The sequence below is a fragment of the Quercus lobata genome, chromosome 10, assembly GCF_001633185.2.
Source record: "Quercus lobata isolate SW786 chromosome 10, ValleyOak3.0 Primary Assembly, whole genome shotgun sequence".
Classification (NCBI taxonomy): Eukaryota; Viridiplantae; Streptophyta; class Magnoliopsida; order Fagales; family Fagaceae; genus Quercus; species Quercus lobata.
In genome coordinates this window covers 63,793,582-63,809,374 of record NC_044913.1, presented here as the reverse complement: position 1 = coordinate 63,809,374, position 15,793 = coordinate 63,793,582, and the positions used below count along the sequence as shown (strand labels likewise).

At 36.6% G+C, this 15,793-nt stretch overlaps 1 protein-coding gene across 1 annotated transcript; it reads right to left on the bottom strand.

Annotated features, from left to right (window-relative positions):
- Nucleotides 1–1,008: 1,008 nt before the first annotated feature.
- LOC115965211 lies at nt 1,009–14,021 on the bottom strand. Its single transcript, XM_031084387.1, has 8 exons — nt 13,815–14,021; nt 13,544–13,712; nt 5,787–6,026; nt 4,372–4,739; nt 2,536–4,089; nt 2,399–2,441; nt 1,772–2,300; nt 1,009–1,606 (listed from the first exon to the last, which is right to left on the bottom strand). Exons 1-8 carry the CDS (start codon nt 14,019–14,021, stop codon nt 1,009–1,011), a joined length of 3,708 nt encoding a protein of 1,235 aa, XP_030940247.1.
- Nucleotides 14,022–15,793: the final 1,772 nt, after the last annotated feature.

The window sequence follows — 15,793 nt, the reverse complement described above, 5'->3', positions numbered from 1 at the left end:
AATAATGCATAAAAGATGATTTTACGAATCGGATGGTCAATAATATCCATTTGATATGAAAATTGACATGAATGTTCAAAATATATAGAGCATATAATTCAATTGTGAGATTTTCAAAATATGAATTTTATAACAAGTTATTGAATGGTGTAACATTGCTTAAAATTATACTAAGTGCAATTTGAACTCAACTCTCTCTATATAAATAGAATGCACATTTTTTCCGCGGATCAAGATTTTAATAGAGTTTGAACTATATTAAGGGCACAATGAGTTTATTTTTTAGTGATCTCTAATGTTGAATTACAATTATGTATTTGTAGGAAACTAACTCTAATCTCGTTGTCCCTCATGGTTCAACATAATTAATTAGCTAATTCAACATGTGTTCTATGAATTAAACCATGTTAAATGAGTTACATGTTCTCAAATCCTAACTAACTTATCATATTTTCAACTAACTAACTAACTAAAGGGATTACAACAATTTTTCAATAAGTACCACATGGCCTTATCCTAATAGTCCTATTATTCCCCATGTACACTAATAATTCCAATATGTCTTAAATGTGATTAACATGTATGAAATTGTAACTAACTAATCAACTAACTAACTAAACGCAACATTACAATAATTATTATCTATATTGAGGTTTCTATCACCATACTCAAGACACATTAAGGTTCCCAGAATTTGTTTATATATGGTCCTAGTTTGCCAACCTAGTCCTATAGACTCAATATTGTTGTTTGAAAAATTGCATATAAAGTATATAGAGAGTATTTCTCTAAATTAACGATTAACATTTTTTTTAGAAGAATTAAAGATGAAACGTCAATGCAAGCAACAAAAGTTTTTTTTTTTTTTTTTTTTTTTTTTTGAGAATCAGGCCTGCCCGACCAGGCCGAAAAAAATTATTTTATTACTGGAATGTCAAATACAAAGAAACGATAAAAATCCGCTGGAACGGAATTCATCCAAACTAAAGTAGGAAAAGACAATCTCGCTCATCTAGCCAACGCATGTGCGAAAACATTGCCATGCCAATGCGTATGAGAGAAAGAATAGTATTGGAACATACTGACTAAAGACATAATGTCTTGAACTAAATGACCCACCACTGGGTGCTGAAAACTTTGCTTCTTAATAGCTGAAATATACTCTTCCGAATCCCCTTCAAAAATAGTGCCACTGAAACCAAGCTCACGGACAAACAGGACAGCCCGCCTTGCTGCAATAGTTTCCAGAGCAATAATGGATGAAGGCAGAGGGATAATTTCAGACAGTGCAACCAAGACATCACCCAGAGAATTACGCAACACCACTCCAATTCTGGCAGCTCCCAGATCGTCAAAAACCGCACCGTCGAAATTAGTTTTCAACAGAGCTGCATCGGGAGGCTTCCAGATGACTTTCCTCAGCAACGTTTTTGATTCCGGTTTCGCACAAAGTTGCTGGAAATCCGTTAACTGCTTCTGTGCCAACTCCGGGATCTTCTCAAGGGGAGCAGCGACCTCATTGACTCTAATTTTGTTGCGCCGATTCCAGATAGACCAACAAATCATGATGAAACCTTCAGCTCCACGTGGATTCTGCAGCGCCAACCTGAAAAGATCAACAAAAAATAAATTTTGATTCGTTGCACTCCACAACTCATCAAAGTTAGTACCCTAGGCCCCCTTCACCTTCTCACACCCCCATAGAGCATGAATCACTGTCTCAGGCCCTCTGTTACAACCTGTGTAGCTGTTTGAGAGCACCACCCTTCACCTAGCCAAATTCACCATCGTGGGAAGGGACTCAGAACAAGCCCGCCAAGCAAAAGTCTTGACTTTGCTGGGCACCTTCAGTCTCCATAAACCAGACCACATCCTCCGATTCACCTCATTAGATGATCTTGACGCTGAACCAGAGAGCTCCTTGGCACACAACAATTGGTACCCAAGCTTCACCGAGTACTGGCCATCCTTAGTTTTTGGCCAAATCAAAATGTCTTCTTGTGGGATGAGACAAAGAGGGATGGATTTTATTTTTTGTGCCTCAAATGGCAGAAAAGCTCTTTCCAACAGATACAAATTCCACCGGCCCGAATCAGCGTCAATAATATCTGCAACTCTCGCATCAGCAGGTAACAAAGAGGGGGGAGAGATCACCTTGCCTGACCCATCACCAGGCAGCCAGCAATCTTGATAAATCCGGACAGTTTGGCCATTCCCCACCCTATATCTAGCACCTTCAGCAATTAAGTATCGAGCCTTGAGAATACTCCGCCAAGCATAGGACCCCGTTTTGACATGAGCTGAAAAAATATCACCCAAAGGGAAAAACTTAGCCTTAAAAACCCGATAAAAGAAAGATTTTTTATCATGAACTAGCCGCCATACTTGTTTAGCTAACATGGCTTCGTTGAACTTCCTAAGCTCCGCAAAACCCATTCCACCTTCATTTTTTGGCATACACAAAGACTCCCAATTTTTCCAATGAATCTTTCTTCTCTCTCCACGTTGACCCCAAAAAAAAAATTTTATCATAACCTCAATCTCATGGCAAAGGTTCACTGGTAATTGAAAACAACTCATGGCAAAAGATGGAATTGCTTGCACAATAGCTTTCAATAACACCTCCCTACCGGCTTGTGACAAGAGTTTCTCCTTCCACCCTTGAAGTTTCCCCCAAATCCTCTCCTTTATATAGATAAAACTCTCCTTTTTCTTTCTACCCACCATAGCCGGCAACCCTAGGTACTTTTCATACTCCTTAATCTCCGAAACACCTAGGTAATTCATCAAATCTATTTTGGTGCTCTCAAGGACAAATTTACCAAAAAAAAGATTTGTTTTTGAACCATTTATTCTTTGCCCGGATGCTCTCTCATATAGGGTTAACGCCAATTGAATTGCTTGCACATCACCCATCTTCGCTCGACAAAAAATCAAGCTATCATCGGCGAAGAATAGGTGTGAGATTTGTGGACCATTCTTACAAAGCGAGAAGCCCCTTAAATCACCCCTAGCCACGGCTTTATTGAGCAGCCCATTTAATCCTTCCAAGCACAACAAGAAAAGATAAAGGGATAGGGGGTCACCTTGATGAATCCCCCTAGTAGGCTTAATGAAACCGCAAGGGAACCCATTGATCAAAAAAGAGTAAGACACAGATTTAATTGTAGCCATAACCAAATCAACCCATCTCCCATGGAAACCCAACTTCCGCATCAAATTCTCCAAAAAAATCCACTCAACCCTATTGTAAGCCTTACTCATATCCAATTTAATAGCCAGAAACCCCTCCTTCCCCATTTTTTTGATCTTCATATGATGTAACGTTTCAAAAGCTACCAAAATATTATCCGTGATAGCCTTATCGGATTGAAAGGCACTCTGGGATTCTGATACAACATATGGCAACAGAGTTTTCAAACGGTTAGCCAACACCTTAGAAATTAGCTTATACAAAATGTTACATAAAGATATAGGCCTAAAATCAGAAACACTTTCGGGATTTTTTATTTTGGGGATAAGGGTGATATGAGTATGATTAAGACTAGCTGGGATAGAACCTGAATTGAGGCAGGAAAGAACAACACAAGACACGTCATCACCAATGGAATCCCAATAGTGTTGATAGAAGATGAGGGGCATGCCATCTGGGCCCGGCGCTTTCAGAGGTGCCATCTGTTTAAGAGCCACATCCACCTCTTGCTTAACAAAAGGTTTCACCAAATCTGCATTCATAGAATCTGAGACAACCTGAGGAATATTCTCCAACACCTCCGCCAATTGAGACGGGTTTGAAGTTGTGAAAAGCTCACTATAATAGTCAATAAATAATTGAGCAATTTGGTCCTCCCCATCAAACCACTCCCCATTTTGGTTTCTTAGGCGTTTGATGCAGTTTTTCCTATACCTCTGGGAAGCTTTGCCATGAAAGTAACGTGTGTTTTGATCCCCTTCTTTAAGCCAATGCAGCTTAGAACGTTGCTGCCAAAGCTTTTCTTCCTTAATAAGAAGTTCTCTTAATTCAACCTTCAGGACATGTAGCTGGTCCCCATTTCCACTTCTCACCTCCTCCCCTTCCGCCACTTTGATCTAATTTTTTTTCTCCACAAGAGCCCGAGATATATTACCAAAAGATGCCTTACTCCATTTTTTTAAATGCCTTTGACAATTTTTCACGTTAGCCTCAACCACTGACATCGGATCGGAAGAGAAAAAAGGGCTCTCCCAAGCAACTTCCACCGTAGAACGACACGCCTCATCATTCAACCAAACTTGTTCAAACCTCCAAGGTCTTTGATTTCAGATTTGAAACCCCTCCATATGAATACTTAAGGGTTTATGGTCCGAGAAGATCGTGTCAAGATGAGTTACTGAGTATCCCGGAAACATAGAAATCCATTCTTGATTAGCCACGGCCCTATCAAGACGTTCCCAAACCATAACACCACCTGCCAATCTTTTACACCAAGTGAATTTTTGACCACTAAAACCCAAGTCGGCAAAACCACATTCATCTAATATTTCACGGAAATCCCGCATCTGCACCTCCGGTCTTGCTCTACCACCTTTCTTTTCATGAGACCTTAAAATCTCATTGAAATCACCCGCACAAAGCCAAGGCAAAGAAGAGTTTTGGTTCAGATTTTTTTGAATAGCCCAAGAATCATGGTGCTTGTGGGTCTCGAGATTACCGTAGAAACCCGTAAATCTCCAAGAATTTTCCTTACCCGAATTAATCTCTGCATCAATGTGATTTAGTGAAGAAGAAACCACATTAACATCAATTTACCCTTTGACACTCCCATTAATTTTTAAGCATGTTTACTTGTACACAAAAATAAATATTATACTCCGGAACATGGGATTATTTCCAGGTATCCTATATACGATTTCCTTAGAAATGGCTTATTTTGGCATTAATGAAATATTTCAATTTGACAATAATCCCATCCAAAACCAGGAAGACCGAAATCACTTAATAGTTTATACCAAAAATCAAATGGAAAAGCACACTACTTTCCACTAGAATATCCAAACCAGTCCTAGTTAGTTACCTGAAAATGGAAGGAATTTATTTGAAAGACTAAAAGGGAGTGAATCAAGATATGGAGGACCTAAAAGACAACCATAAAGACCTAGCAAACAGGTTGGGTAAGGTCACGTTCAGGTCAAAAACATGTTATCTTAAATGGGTTGCAACTTACAAATGGGTTAGGTCGATCGGATTGGATTACAAGTCGATCAGATCAGATTATAGGTCAATCCATATTTTTCACATAAAAAAATATAAGTAAATGAACAAAAAGTTACCAAAAAAAAAAAAAAAAAAAAAAAAAAAAAAAAAAAAAAAAAAAAAAAAAAAAAAAAAAAAAAAAAATAAATTCAATAACACATATATTCTAAAGACTAAAGGGAGTGAATCAAGATATGGAGGACCTAAAAGACAACCATAAAGACCTGGCAAACAGGTTGGGTAAGGTCACGTTCAGGTCAAAAACATGTTATCTTAAATGGGTTGCAACTTACAAATGGGTTAGGTCGATCAGATTGGATTACAGGTCGATCAAATCAGATTATAGGTCAATCCATATTTTTCACATACAAAAAATATAAGTAAATGAACAAAAAGTTACCAAATGTCAAAAAAAAAAAAAAAATACTCAATAAAAGTTCAATAACACATATATTCTTAAGTTTAAACAATCTATTGTGGCAAAATATTTCACATACCGTGGCTCCTAAAGGACAACTTTTGCCAGAGGCCTTCCAAGCCCACAAGCTAGTACCTTTCCCATCAAGAATCCCATTACCAGATACGGTATAGTCCGATGGGGCCACAAGGGTCCCAATAAGCATAACGTTAACTTTGTTGTAGCATGGTCCGATAAAAGTCACTTGCCATATAGCGAACTTCCCTGCTGGTACATAAATAGTGGCAGGCTGCATAGAGGCACAAGCTTTTGTCCATGCACTAAGAAAAGCCTGAGCTGAGTCTGTTTTCCCATCTGGTTTGGCTCCATAACTCACTATATCGTAGGATCAGCTAGCACTTAGGAAATGAACATAGAGAGAAGTGCAAGGACAAGACAAATTATGGCAAGGAATGCCATTTTGGTTTTGTTTGGATGTGAAACTAATGTGTGATTGTGACTTTGTGTGAATCAAAGAGAAAAGAAGCAACTTAGGGAGTTTAGTAGTTGAGGGAGTTGAAACTTGAGAGGGTATTTATAGCATTTGAATGCACGTTTAGTTTTGGGAAAATGGTAAGTCCATGCACGAACCATTTTATAAACTTTTTTACAAAGTGTATGCTGATATGGTGAGTGATTATTGATAAGTAAAAAATGATATTAGTAATGAGCTAAGATGAAAACCAGTAAGAATTTGGAATATAAATAGTTGGTAAAAATGTTATAAAATAGTCTGTGACTATAACATTACTCTTAGTTTTAAGAAAATATTGACATAAATTTAAAATTTGATAACAAATTTCACACTTGACTAATGTGACAAATTGTTAGTGATTGGTAAAAAAGTGATATATATCAATGGTGGATTTAGATAAGAACCAATAAAAAATTGCAACTCAACTGTTGCGATAAATATTGTGAAAATTTTTGTGTCTGTAATATTGCTCTTAATTTATCACTTTTTTGAGTGTTAGCTAGCAAAAGTTCAACAAAATAAGATTTTATCTATTAAAAAAATACTCTTTTATTTTTATTTTTTATAATTTGATAGTTGCAATGAGGGTAGAGGCATGTACATTCTAGATGTTTTTGATAGAAAGACTAGGAGGTGCTAATTGAACTATACGGCTCATAAAAAATTTCTCACTCTTTTACCTTGTATATAGGTTTGGCTTACCTCAAGTACTTTTTAAACTGGGAAATTCTTTTGTTTTAATAAAAAACTGTCACATTACCCACTAACTAACTGAAAAGAGAATATTAAAACTCACTATCACTTGTCATTGTATATTTAAAACAATAGAAGATGTTTAGTTTAAAAAGCAATGCAAGTAAGTCAAACTCTTTGTATATAAATTTGAAATGTAATAATTATGATAGTTATTTATAGACATTTATTTTGGTTGTGATTGTATATGCAATATTAAATTTGAAATTGGATAATTATTGTAGTCATTAATAAGTGTTTAGAATGTTTCTTTTTCAAATTAACTGACTATTTATGTTTTTCCTTTCCTAATTTCTCTCTTTCTCCCCTTCTTAATTCGTATATGGGTTTCGTTAATGTATGTCTTTAAGTCATTTATTAATCATTTATTTAAGAAATGTTTTATGGAAAATTGAAATGGCTGGAAAAAAAATAGTCACTTTTTCAATTTTCCATACTAAGATAATAAAGACATGATAATAATTGTATTTATCTCACTCAAAAAATAAATAAATAAATCCTTTAAAATATTTTGACATAAATGTAAAAAGTTGGGTTGGTTTCAAGTTACAATTGATGTAACTTTAAGCAATACTACACCACTCAATATTTTTTAATTGGATGCTAATTTTGACAAATTCACCGTTAGATTATATTATCTTCATATATTTTTTATGCTTGCAAAATGCCAAGATGATCAATGATTAATAACTAGTCATGTTATCGTAATTTTTTAAATTCAAGTTTTTGTAGTTTAAAATTGAAAGTTCGGATTTGTGTAAATACACAAGAGCTTGTTTAGACCCCTAAATTAAAATAATGGCTAGATAGCTTTTACTCTAACTTATAATAAGTGCGGAACAAGAGTAAAGAAGCGCAAACAACCGTTATCACTAGCCTAAGCCATATTCATACATTAACCAACAATAAAAGGAAAGCTTAAGAGTAAGGAAGAGAGATGCAAACACAAGATAACACCGAGACGTGTTATTGAGGAGGAAACCAAAGAACTCGGCAAAGAAACCTCTCCGCAACCCTCCAAGTTGAAATCAATCCACTAGAGAATAAAGTTGGAGTACATGAATAACAAAAGACCCTACAAGCCTAGTCTACCCCATGTACTTGAGCCCTCCAAGCTCCTGTTACCAACTAGCTTCTCGGAAACTTGTCTTCTCTAGCCTTCCGAATCCTGCAATTCAGCCCAATTGCATCTACCAATGAATGGCTCCTTCGAATGCTTCCCAACAGCACCAAAATCTCACTTGACACTTAGAATAGGTGTGATAAGTGTTTGGGATATCAACCTCTCAAGGATATAGAGATGGAGAGGTAGGAGTTGAGGAAAACCACAAGGAAATATGTAGATGATTGTGGGTATAACAATCTCAAACTCGCAAGTGTATTTTCTAGGATTTTCTCTCTGAAAAGCACTCCTTACAATTTGTGGGTAATGAGAGTATATATAGTATGGGTAAAGACTTGGTAAAGCAAAACATAATTTTTTTCCAAACAGAATGTTTCACAAGTACTTCATAGGTTGGCCTTACTCACGAGATACTCGCAAAAACCTCCAGACTGGCATGACTCTTCACCTTCCAGTCATGTGCTCTACACGTGGCTCTTCCGTGGGTAGACTTCTCGGAAGACACTCGCGACATCCACTTGTTCATCCTTTTAAGCTTGAGTCTTCACACTCTCTCACACTCATCCCTTACAATCAAAAACCCACATACATACAGGGAAATATGATTGAATAAATTACAATCAAATTCGGCACGGAATTAAAGCCAACAAAAAAAAGTTGTAAATTACAACTTTACAATCTCCCCCTTTTGGCTATTCCATGACAAAACTCCTAAACAGACTCTAGACTTAAACATGAGTTTGGGAACATAGGCAAAACTCACTCACATCTTATTCTAGAAGCTGTGAAGCACTTGCACCGTATACACTTGTATCCTGAAACACTTGCACATACAACAAACTTTCATTAAGCTCACGACAAGTAGAACACAAGGTACATATGGGAACAAGTAAAATGCGATCAAGATACCAAAAGAAATATAAGCTAAGAAGAATAACTTGATCAAACATGAACAATCATTAAGAAATGACTACAATGAACATTTATCTAGTAAATGATCATCCAGACACACAATGCAATTAACAACAATGCTGAAATCAATTGCATGTCCAACAAGCATGATGCATTAAGGAAACTAAAGCTAAAAGCAATAAAAAGCAATAAGCATCAAAGTGGCTATAAAAACCAAGATACACAAAAGTACTAAAGATAATTAAGTTTTAAACTAAAGTATTTAAAAGCTTTAAATGAAAGCAATGTAAATATCCAATGGTTAAACTATCCAAAAGTTATAAAAACTTTAAATTAAACTAAGAAACCACCATAATAAACCAATGTATACTAAGATGTGCTAAACTGTGCTCCCCCTCAAGCAGTACTCCCCCTCAAAACTATCTCCTCCTTTTTGACCGAAATGGCCAAAGAGGCTAGAACTCCGCGGACTCCGACTCTTACTGTTACTGCTGGTAGAGTCAGCCTTGAATTCCACTTTGTGATGCATTTGGTGAAGAGGTGGTAGATGTGACTATAGATGTTGATCTCCTTATGTATGAATAGATCAAATAGAAATATGGACCTTGGTGCTGACAGGTTAGTCAAGTTCCTCACCGGGTAAAGGTTGAAAATCATGACGTAGGCCAAAGTTGGCATCTACAGAGTGAATGAAATGGTGTGCAAGGCCTTCTTGTTGATTTTTCCACCAAGGACCTCCACAATTGGTCCTTGTTTCTCCCTTCTCTCATCATATTGTAGGGATGTATGTGGAGTCATTGGACGAACCACCAGAATCTGTTGAATTGTCTCCCTTGTGACATAGAACTCTCTCCCTTTCAGCCAGCAATTTATGCGATCCCCTTCCACAATGGCATTGGCATAGAATTCCCAAATTATTTCTTCATAGACCTTGCCCATCAGGTTCAACAACTTTGAACACATCCTTTCCTTGAACACTTCCAAAATGAAAGTGCCTTTTAAGGACTCTTAAGTCCACAGTCCTCTCTAAGATCATTAAAGGTCATGTCTACATCATCGCTTCAGAATGAATTTGCAGAGGTGCGTTGATGCTTTGAAGATTTCTTTGTGGCTGATTTCTTAAGAGGAGACATTTGCAAAACAAACATAAACACAAAGAAACAAAGATGAACACAAATAAGGAAACAAACTTGATTAGATACAAGTTAGTCCATAAAAACGTTTCTAAAAGGAACATAAAAACATAAAACCTAAAGACACAAGACCATGTTTTAAGTGCTAAACATGTAACAATACTTATCTAGCATGAATGAAGTGCAAAACATGTCAAGTGTGATAAGCCAAAAACGTATTAGCCCCTTGTGATGAATTAAAAGATTAATTAGCCAAGTTTATTAATTAATCAAATTAACATGCAAATGCGTGGTAGTACAAACAAATCACCAATAAACTAATTATGCAACAGAAAATAAATAACATGGTGATTTGTTTATGAATGGTAAAAACCTAACGGCAAAAACCCCACCAGGTGATTTTCAGGTCACCACTCCCGAAACTCCACTATTATCACAACAAGCGGTTACAAATCCCAAGTACCTTACCAACTTACAGTTGAACCTTTATCCCAATACCCAATTGGACTTATTCTGTAGTGACAGTTTCCCCTTCAATGCACGGCTCCCAAGTACGTGACTAACCAATTATGTGAATCCCAGTACACGACTTCAATCACCAACTAAGAAGGTTGTTGTCTGCAAAGTTCTTTAGTTCATCCACACGATGAAGATCAAGAAAATGCTTGGTCACAAAACCCTACGGTGCACATACACGCAACTTCTTCAAGAGAAAGAGATGAACTAAGGCAAGAACTTCGTCTCGGATCACAATTTGCTTGTGCAAATTTTGAATTGTTTGATGGCTCTTAAAACAATCCTTTTATAAGTCTAGGGTTAGGAGAAAAGAAAGCCCAAAGACACATTCACGGATCCCAAGAAAATCATATGAAAATTCTGAAATTCTTAAACCTCGACAGATAAGAGGTGTCAAGCAGGTGTCGAGCACATGGGCTAAATAGCTTCCTTAAACTTTGACACATGCTAGCTGTCAAGCTTTAGTAATTCTGCACTTTCAACTTGTTTTCTTGGACAGACTTGAAGGTTTCAACACTTGATCTTGAAACATGGTTTCTTAAAGTATTTAAACACATCCTAAATCTACCCAAATACAAGTAAAGTGCATTTTGTCAAAGGATTAGCCAATTAAATAAAATCATGACATATGTTCTTAATATGTGAAACACATATGTCCTAACAAATTGTTCAAGTGTGTGCATCAAGTGTGCATGTGGTGTGTATATGTGATGCATGAGCAAAGCATGATCAAGCACTCAAGGGAAAAAGTGTATAAAACACACAACCAATGTTTAAATCATGTTAAGAATGTAAAAACATAGTAATCCCCAAAATTTGGTACTCATTAGAGTTCAAAACAACAACAAAATGCTATTTGGGCATTTCATCAAACACTTAGAGTGCATACAAACCACTAACATGTAAAACAATGCATGAACATGATGAAATCTTGCCTAAATACATGTTAAAATGCCACCTGGGGCCAACACAAATACAAACAAACAAAATGGGGCACGGCCCAATCAAGAAAAGTTGAAAAAAAAATTGCAAGAAAAGTAAGTTTTTCCCAACCATTTCAAAAATAACCCAACCCTAGAAATCCTAGAATCAAAGGCTTAATCTAAGGATTCAAAAGTGAATAAGTGTTGAAACATACCTTAGTTGAGTCTTAGTAGGGATTGATCTTGAGTTTTGGGTGAGTTTTTGAGAGAAAATGCGTTTTAGGTTAAGAGAGGCACGGATGAGGCAAAATGAAGAGGTTTGGAAAAAAAAAAATTGTCACTATTTGGCTTTAAAAACTATAGAATCGCGCATTTCTAGGGTAAGCTTCTTGTGAAATTACTCACAAGATAGCCACTGAAGCATGCTGATAGTTTTTGCGGGTAGCAATTTCTCGCGAGCTAGTCGTGAAACTCTCTATCTGAATTTCAATGTTTTCTAAAATTTGCCTGCCTCATTTTCGCGGGTAGAGTTAAGTCGCGACTTATTCATGAATATGCCTCTAGAGAGTTTTTTTGATAAAAATGAAATATACATTTTGGACAAAACTCTAAACACATAAAAGTACAAAAACACTTTCAAAAACATATAAAATACTCAAAAAAAAAAAAATTGGGTTTGATCAACAAGCAATTGAGTATGCACATCACATTTGAACACATACAATCACACAAATGGAATAAGCATTCATTGAACATTAAACTTGTGTGAGGTGTGTGTGGATCAAGTATGAATTAATCCATAGTCTAGTATGAAGTTTCAATGATCAATTCAATCAAGTTATACACAACTAGTACGAAGTCAAATGACCTATCTCACTCGTAGAAATGAACATATATGACCCCTCACCAATGTGTTTACATTTGATTGAAAGCTTTTCATTTGGCTTCCATTTTTCATATTTTTGACCAAATACAACTCAAATTTGAGAAGCGATGCCATAAACTTTTTGATGAATTGTTGACAATTGAGTCTTCAGCTTTGGCACCATACATTTCAATACATATTTGCTTCACATTTTCCTAGTCAAACTAGTTTTTGAAGTAAGGCTTTTCAGCTCTTTCTCCTTTTGGAGATTGACATTTGAGGAGCTCTTTTGAAAAAGAAAAAAAAAATGTGAGGAGATATATAGGCACAAGTTTACTTATGTATCAAGATCAAGCAAGACTATTGACCAATCATTCATGACAAGCTTGAAGATCTATTTACAAAAATCAAATGTAGATTTCTAAATGTCGCTTACACTTAGAAAATTTGCATACATAACAAGCTAAGCTCATAAATGCACTATGCCATTAGTATGGAGGTACTAGGCCAAACTCACATGTGATATACACAACACAATCGATCAAACTTTTTGAGATTTTTTACTTTTTATGGGTTTTTGAATTTTTCAACATACTCCAAAACAGAACAAACAAAGTAAGATCAACAACAACAAAAAAAAAAAAAAAAAAAAAAAAAAAAAAAAAAAAAAAACAAACAAACAAACAAACAAAAACTTGTAAAAGAAACATTCATGTGAAACCTATATGACAAGGATGCACCACTAAACAAAGTTAGATCACGCAAGAGATATGAGTCAAGGGATGATACCAACACCAATGGTCTTACAAAGTGATTCAAACCATGGACCATCAAGGGGTTTAGTAAAGATGTCTGCCTTTTGATTGTCGGTGTTGATAAACTCCAGCCAAACAATTTTCTCCTCCACTAAGTCTCAAATGAAATGATATCGAATCTCAATATGTTTTGACTTTGAATGTTGAACAAGGTTCTTGAATAGATTTATGGCACTAGTGTTGCCACCAAACACACACATGGTGTCTTGAGAGATTCCATAATAGTTGAGCACAACAACTCCCCACTACAATGTACTCAACTTCAGCCGTAGATAGAAACACTAAATTTTGCTTTTTGCTCATCTGCGACACTATATTATTTTCGAGGTAAAAGCAACCTCCCGATGTGTTTTTTCTATCATTAACACACCCAGCCCAATCAACATCCCAGTATCCGGCTAGGCAATCATTCGAATCTCTTAAGTACCAAATCCCATAGTCGGAAGTTCCATTGACATAGCGAATGATTCTTTTGACCGTTGTCAAATGGGACTCTTTGGGTGCTACCTGAAAGCGTGCTCATACCCCTACACTAAAGGCTATGTCTAGCCTACTCATAGTGAGGTAAAGGAGACTGCTAATCATGCTCCTGTAGAGTGTTGGATCTACTTCCACACTGGCTAGATCAAAGCTTAGTTTTACCGAGGAACTCATTGGAGTGGTTGCATGTTTCTTGGAGTCTAAACTGAGTCTCTTTACAAGATTTTTGGCATACTTCTCTTGAGATATGAATATCCCATCTTTCCGTTGTTTCACTTGAAGGCCTAAGAAGTAGTTTAGCTCCCCCACCATGCTCACTTCCAATTCCTTCTTCATTTCTTCCGAAAATTCTTAAGCAAGGTTATCAATTGTAGACCCGAATACAATGTCATCCACATATACTTAAGCAACTAGGAGAGATTTCTCATCTCTTTTGACAAAGAGTGTTCGATCGGTTTGACCTCTCTTAAAGCCATGATCTAAAAGATATGAGATGAGACGATCATACCATGCTCTTGGTGCTTGCTTTAGCCCATATAACGCTTTCTTCAATCTTAGTACATGGTCTGGAAAATGTGGATCTTGGAACCCCTTGGGTTGCTCAACAAACACTTCTTCGTGTAAACATCCGTTCAAAAAGGCACCCTTCACATCCATTTGTTATAGCTTGAAATTCATAATACATGCTATGGAGAGAAGAATTCGGATTGACTTAAGTCTTGCTACTGGAGCAAATGATTCATCAAAGTCTACACCTTCAACTTGAGTATATCCTTGAGCCACCAACCTAGACTTGTTTCAAACAACTTCACCATCTTCATCGGTCTTGTTCTTAAAGACCTATTTGGTGCTGATTACATGTATGTCTTAAGGCCTCTGAACCAACTCCCATATATCATTTCTAACAAATTAATATAACTCTTGGTGCATGGATTCTACCCAATTTTCATCTTTCAACACTTCTTCCACCTTCTTTGGTTTAAATTGAGCAAGGTAACAATGACACGTCACATGATCACATTATAGCTCGGTCCTCTTCTCAAACGGAGTCCTTCATCCAACTTACTAATTATGTTGCTTTTGAGATGATTGAGAGTTACTCTTGATAAAGGTTTCTTGGAAGTAGAGGGTTCCTTATCACGAGAGCTTGGGAGCTGAACTTCCAGAAGGGTGAGTGGACTTATAGACCCTTGAGTTGATCTAGTCTCCCTTCTCGATACAGTAGGAGTAGACTCCTTTTCTTGTGATTGTCTCTTACCATCATCACTTTAAGACATGTTACCATGACCCTCATTCTTCTTAAGGCTTGGAGACATGCCCAGCTATCTACGGAGTATCCTAGGAAGATCCCTTCGTCACTCTTGGCATCAAACTTCCCACAGTTCTCCCTATCATTGAGAATGAAGCATTTCCTTCCAAATACTCGGAAGTATTTCACCTTAGGCTTCTTTTCCTTCCAAATCTCATATGACATTTTCTTTGTTCCTGCTCTGAAGAAAATCCAATTCCCAATGTGGCATGATGTGTTCACCGCTTCAACCCTAAATTTCTGTGGAATATCTTTGTTAAGAAGCATCACTCTCGCCATCTCTTGAATCACCTGATTCTTCCTTTCAATAATTCCATTTTGTTGTGGAGTCTTTGGGGCTGAGAATTCCTTTTTGATACCATATTCATTGCAAAATTCTTCAAATTTGGCATTCTCAAGCTCCTTCCCATGATCACTCCTGATTTTGACTATGGGAACTCCCTTTTCATTTTGGAGCTTTTTGCATAATCTTTCCATCTTGTTGCATGCCTCCACCCAAGAGTACCTTAAGAAATCATCAACCATAACCATGATGTATCTTTTCTCACCCATGATTTCTGTTCTCATTGGACCCATTAGATCCACATAGAGCAACTCCAATGGACGAGATGTAGCAACAACATTTACTTTGGGATGGGATGCTTTGGTTTGTTTTCCCAATTAACATGGACCACAAACATTTTTCTCGATCTTTCCAAATTTCAGCAATCCAATCAGGGCTTCAAGTTTTGAAACTTTTGCCACTTACTTGTAATTTGCATGTCCAAAGCGTTGGTTCCATAACTCCAACAGATTTACT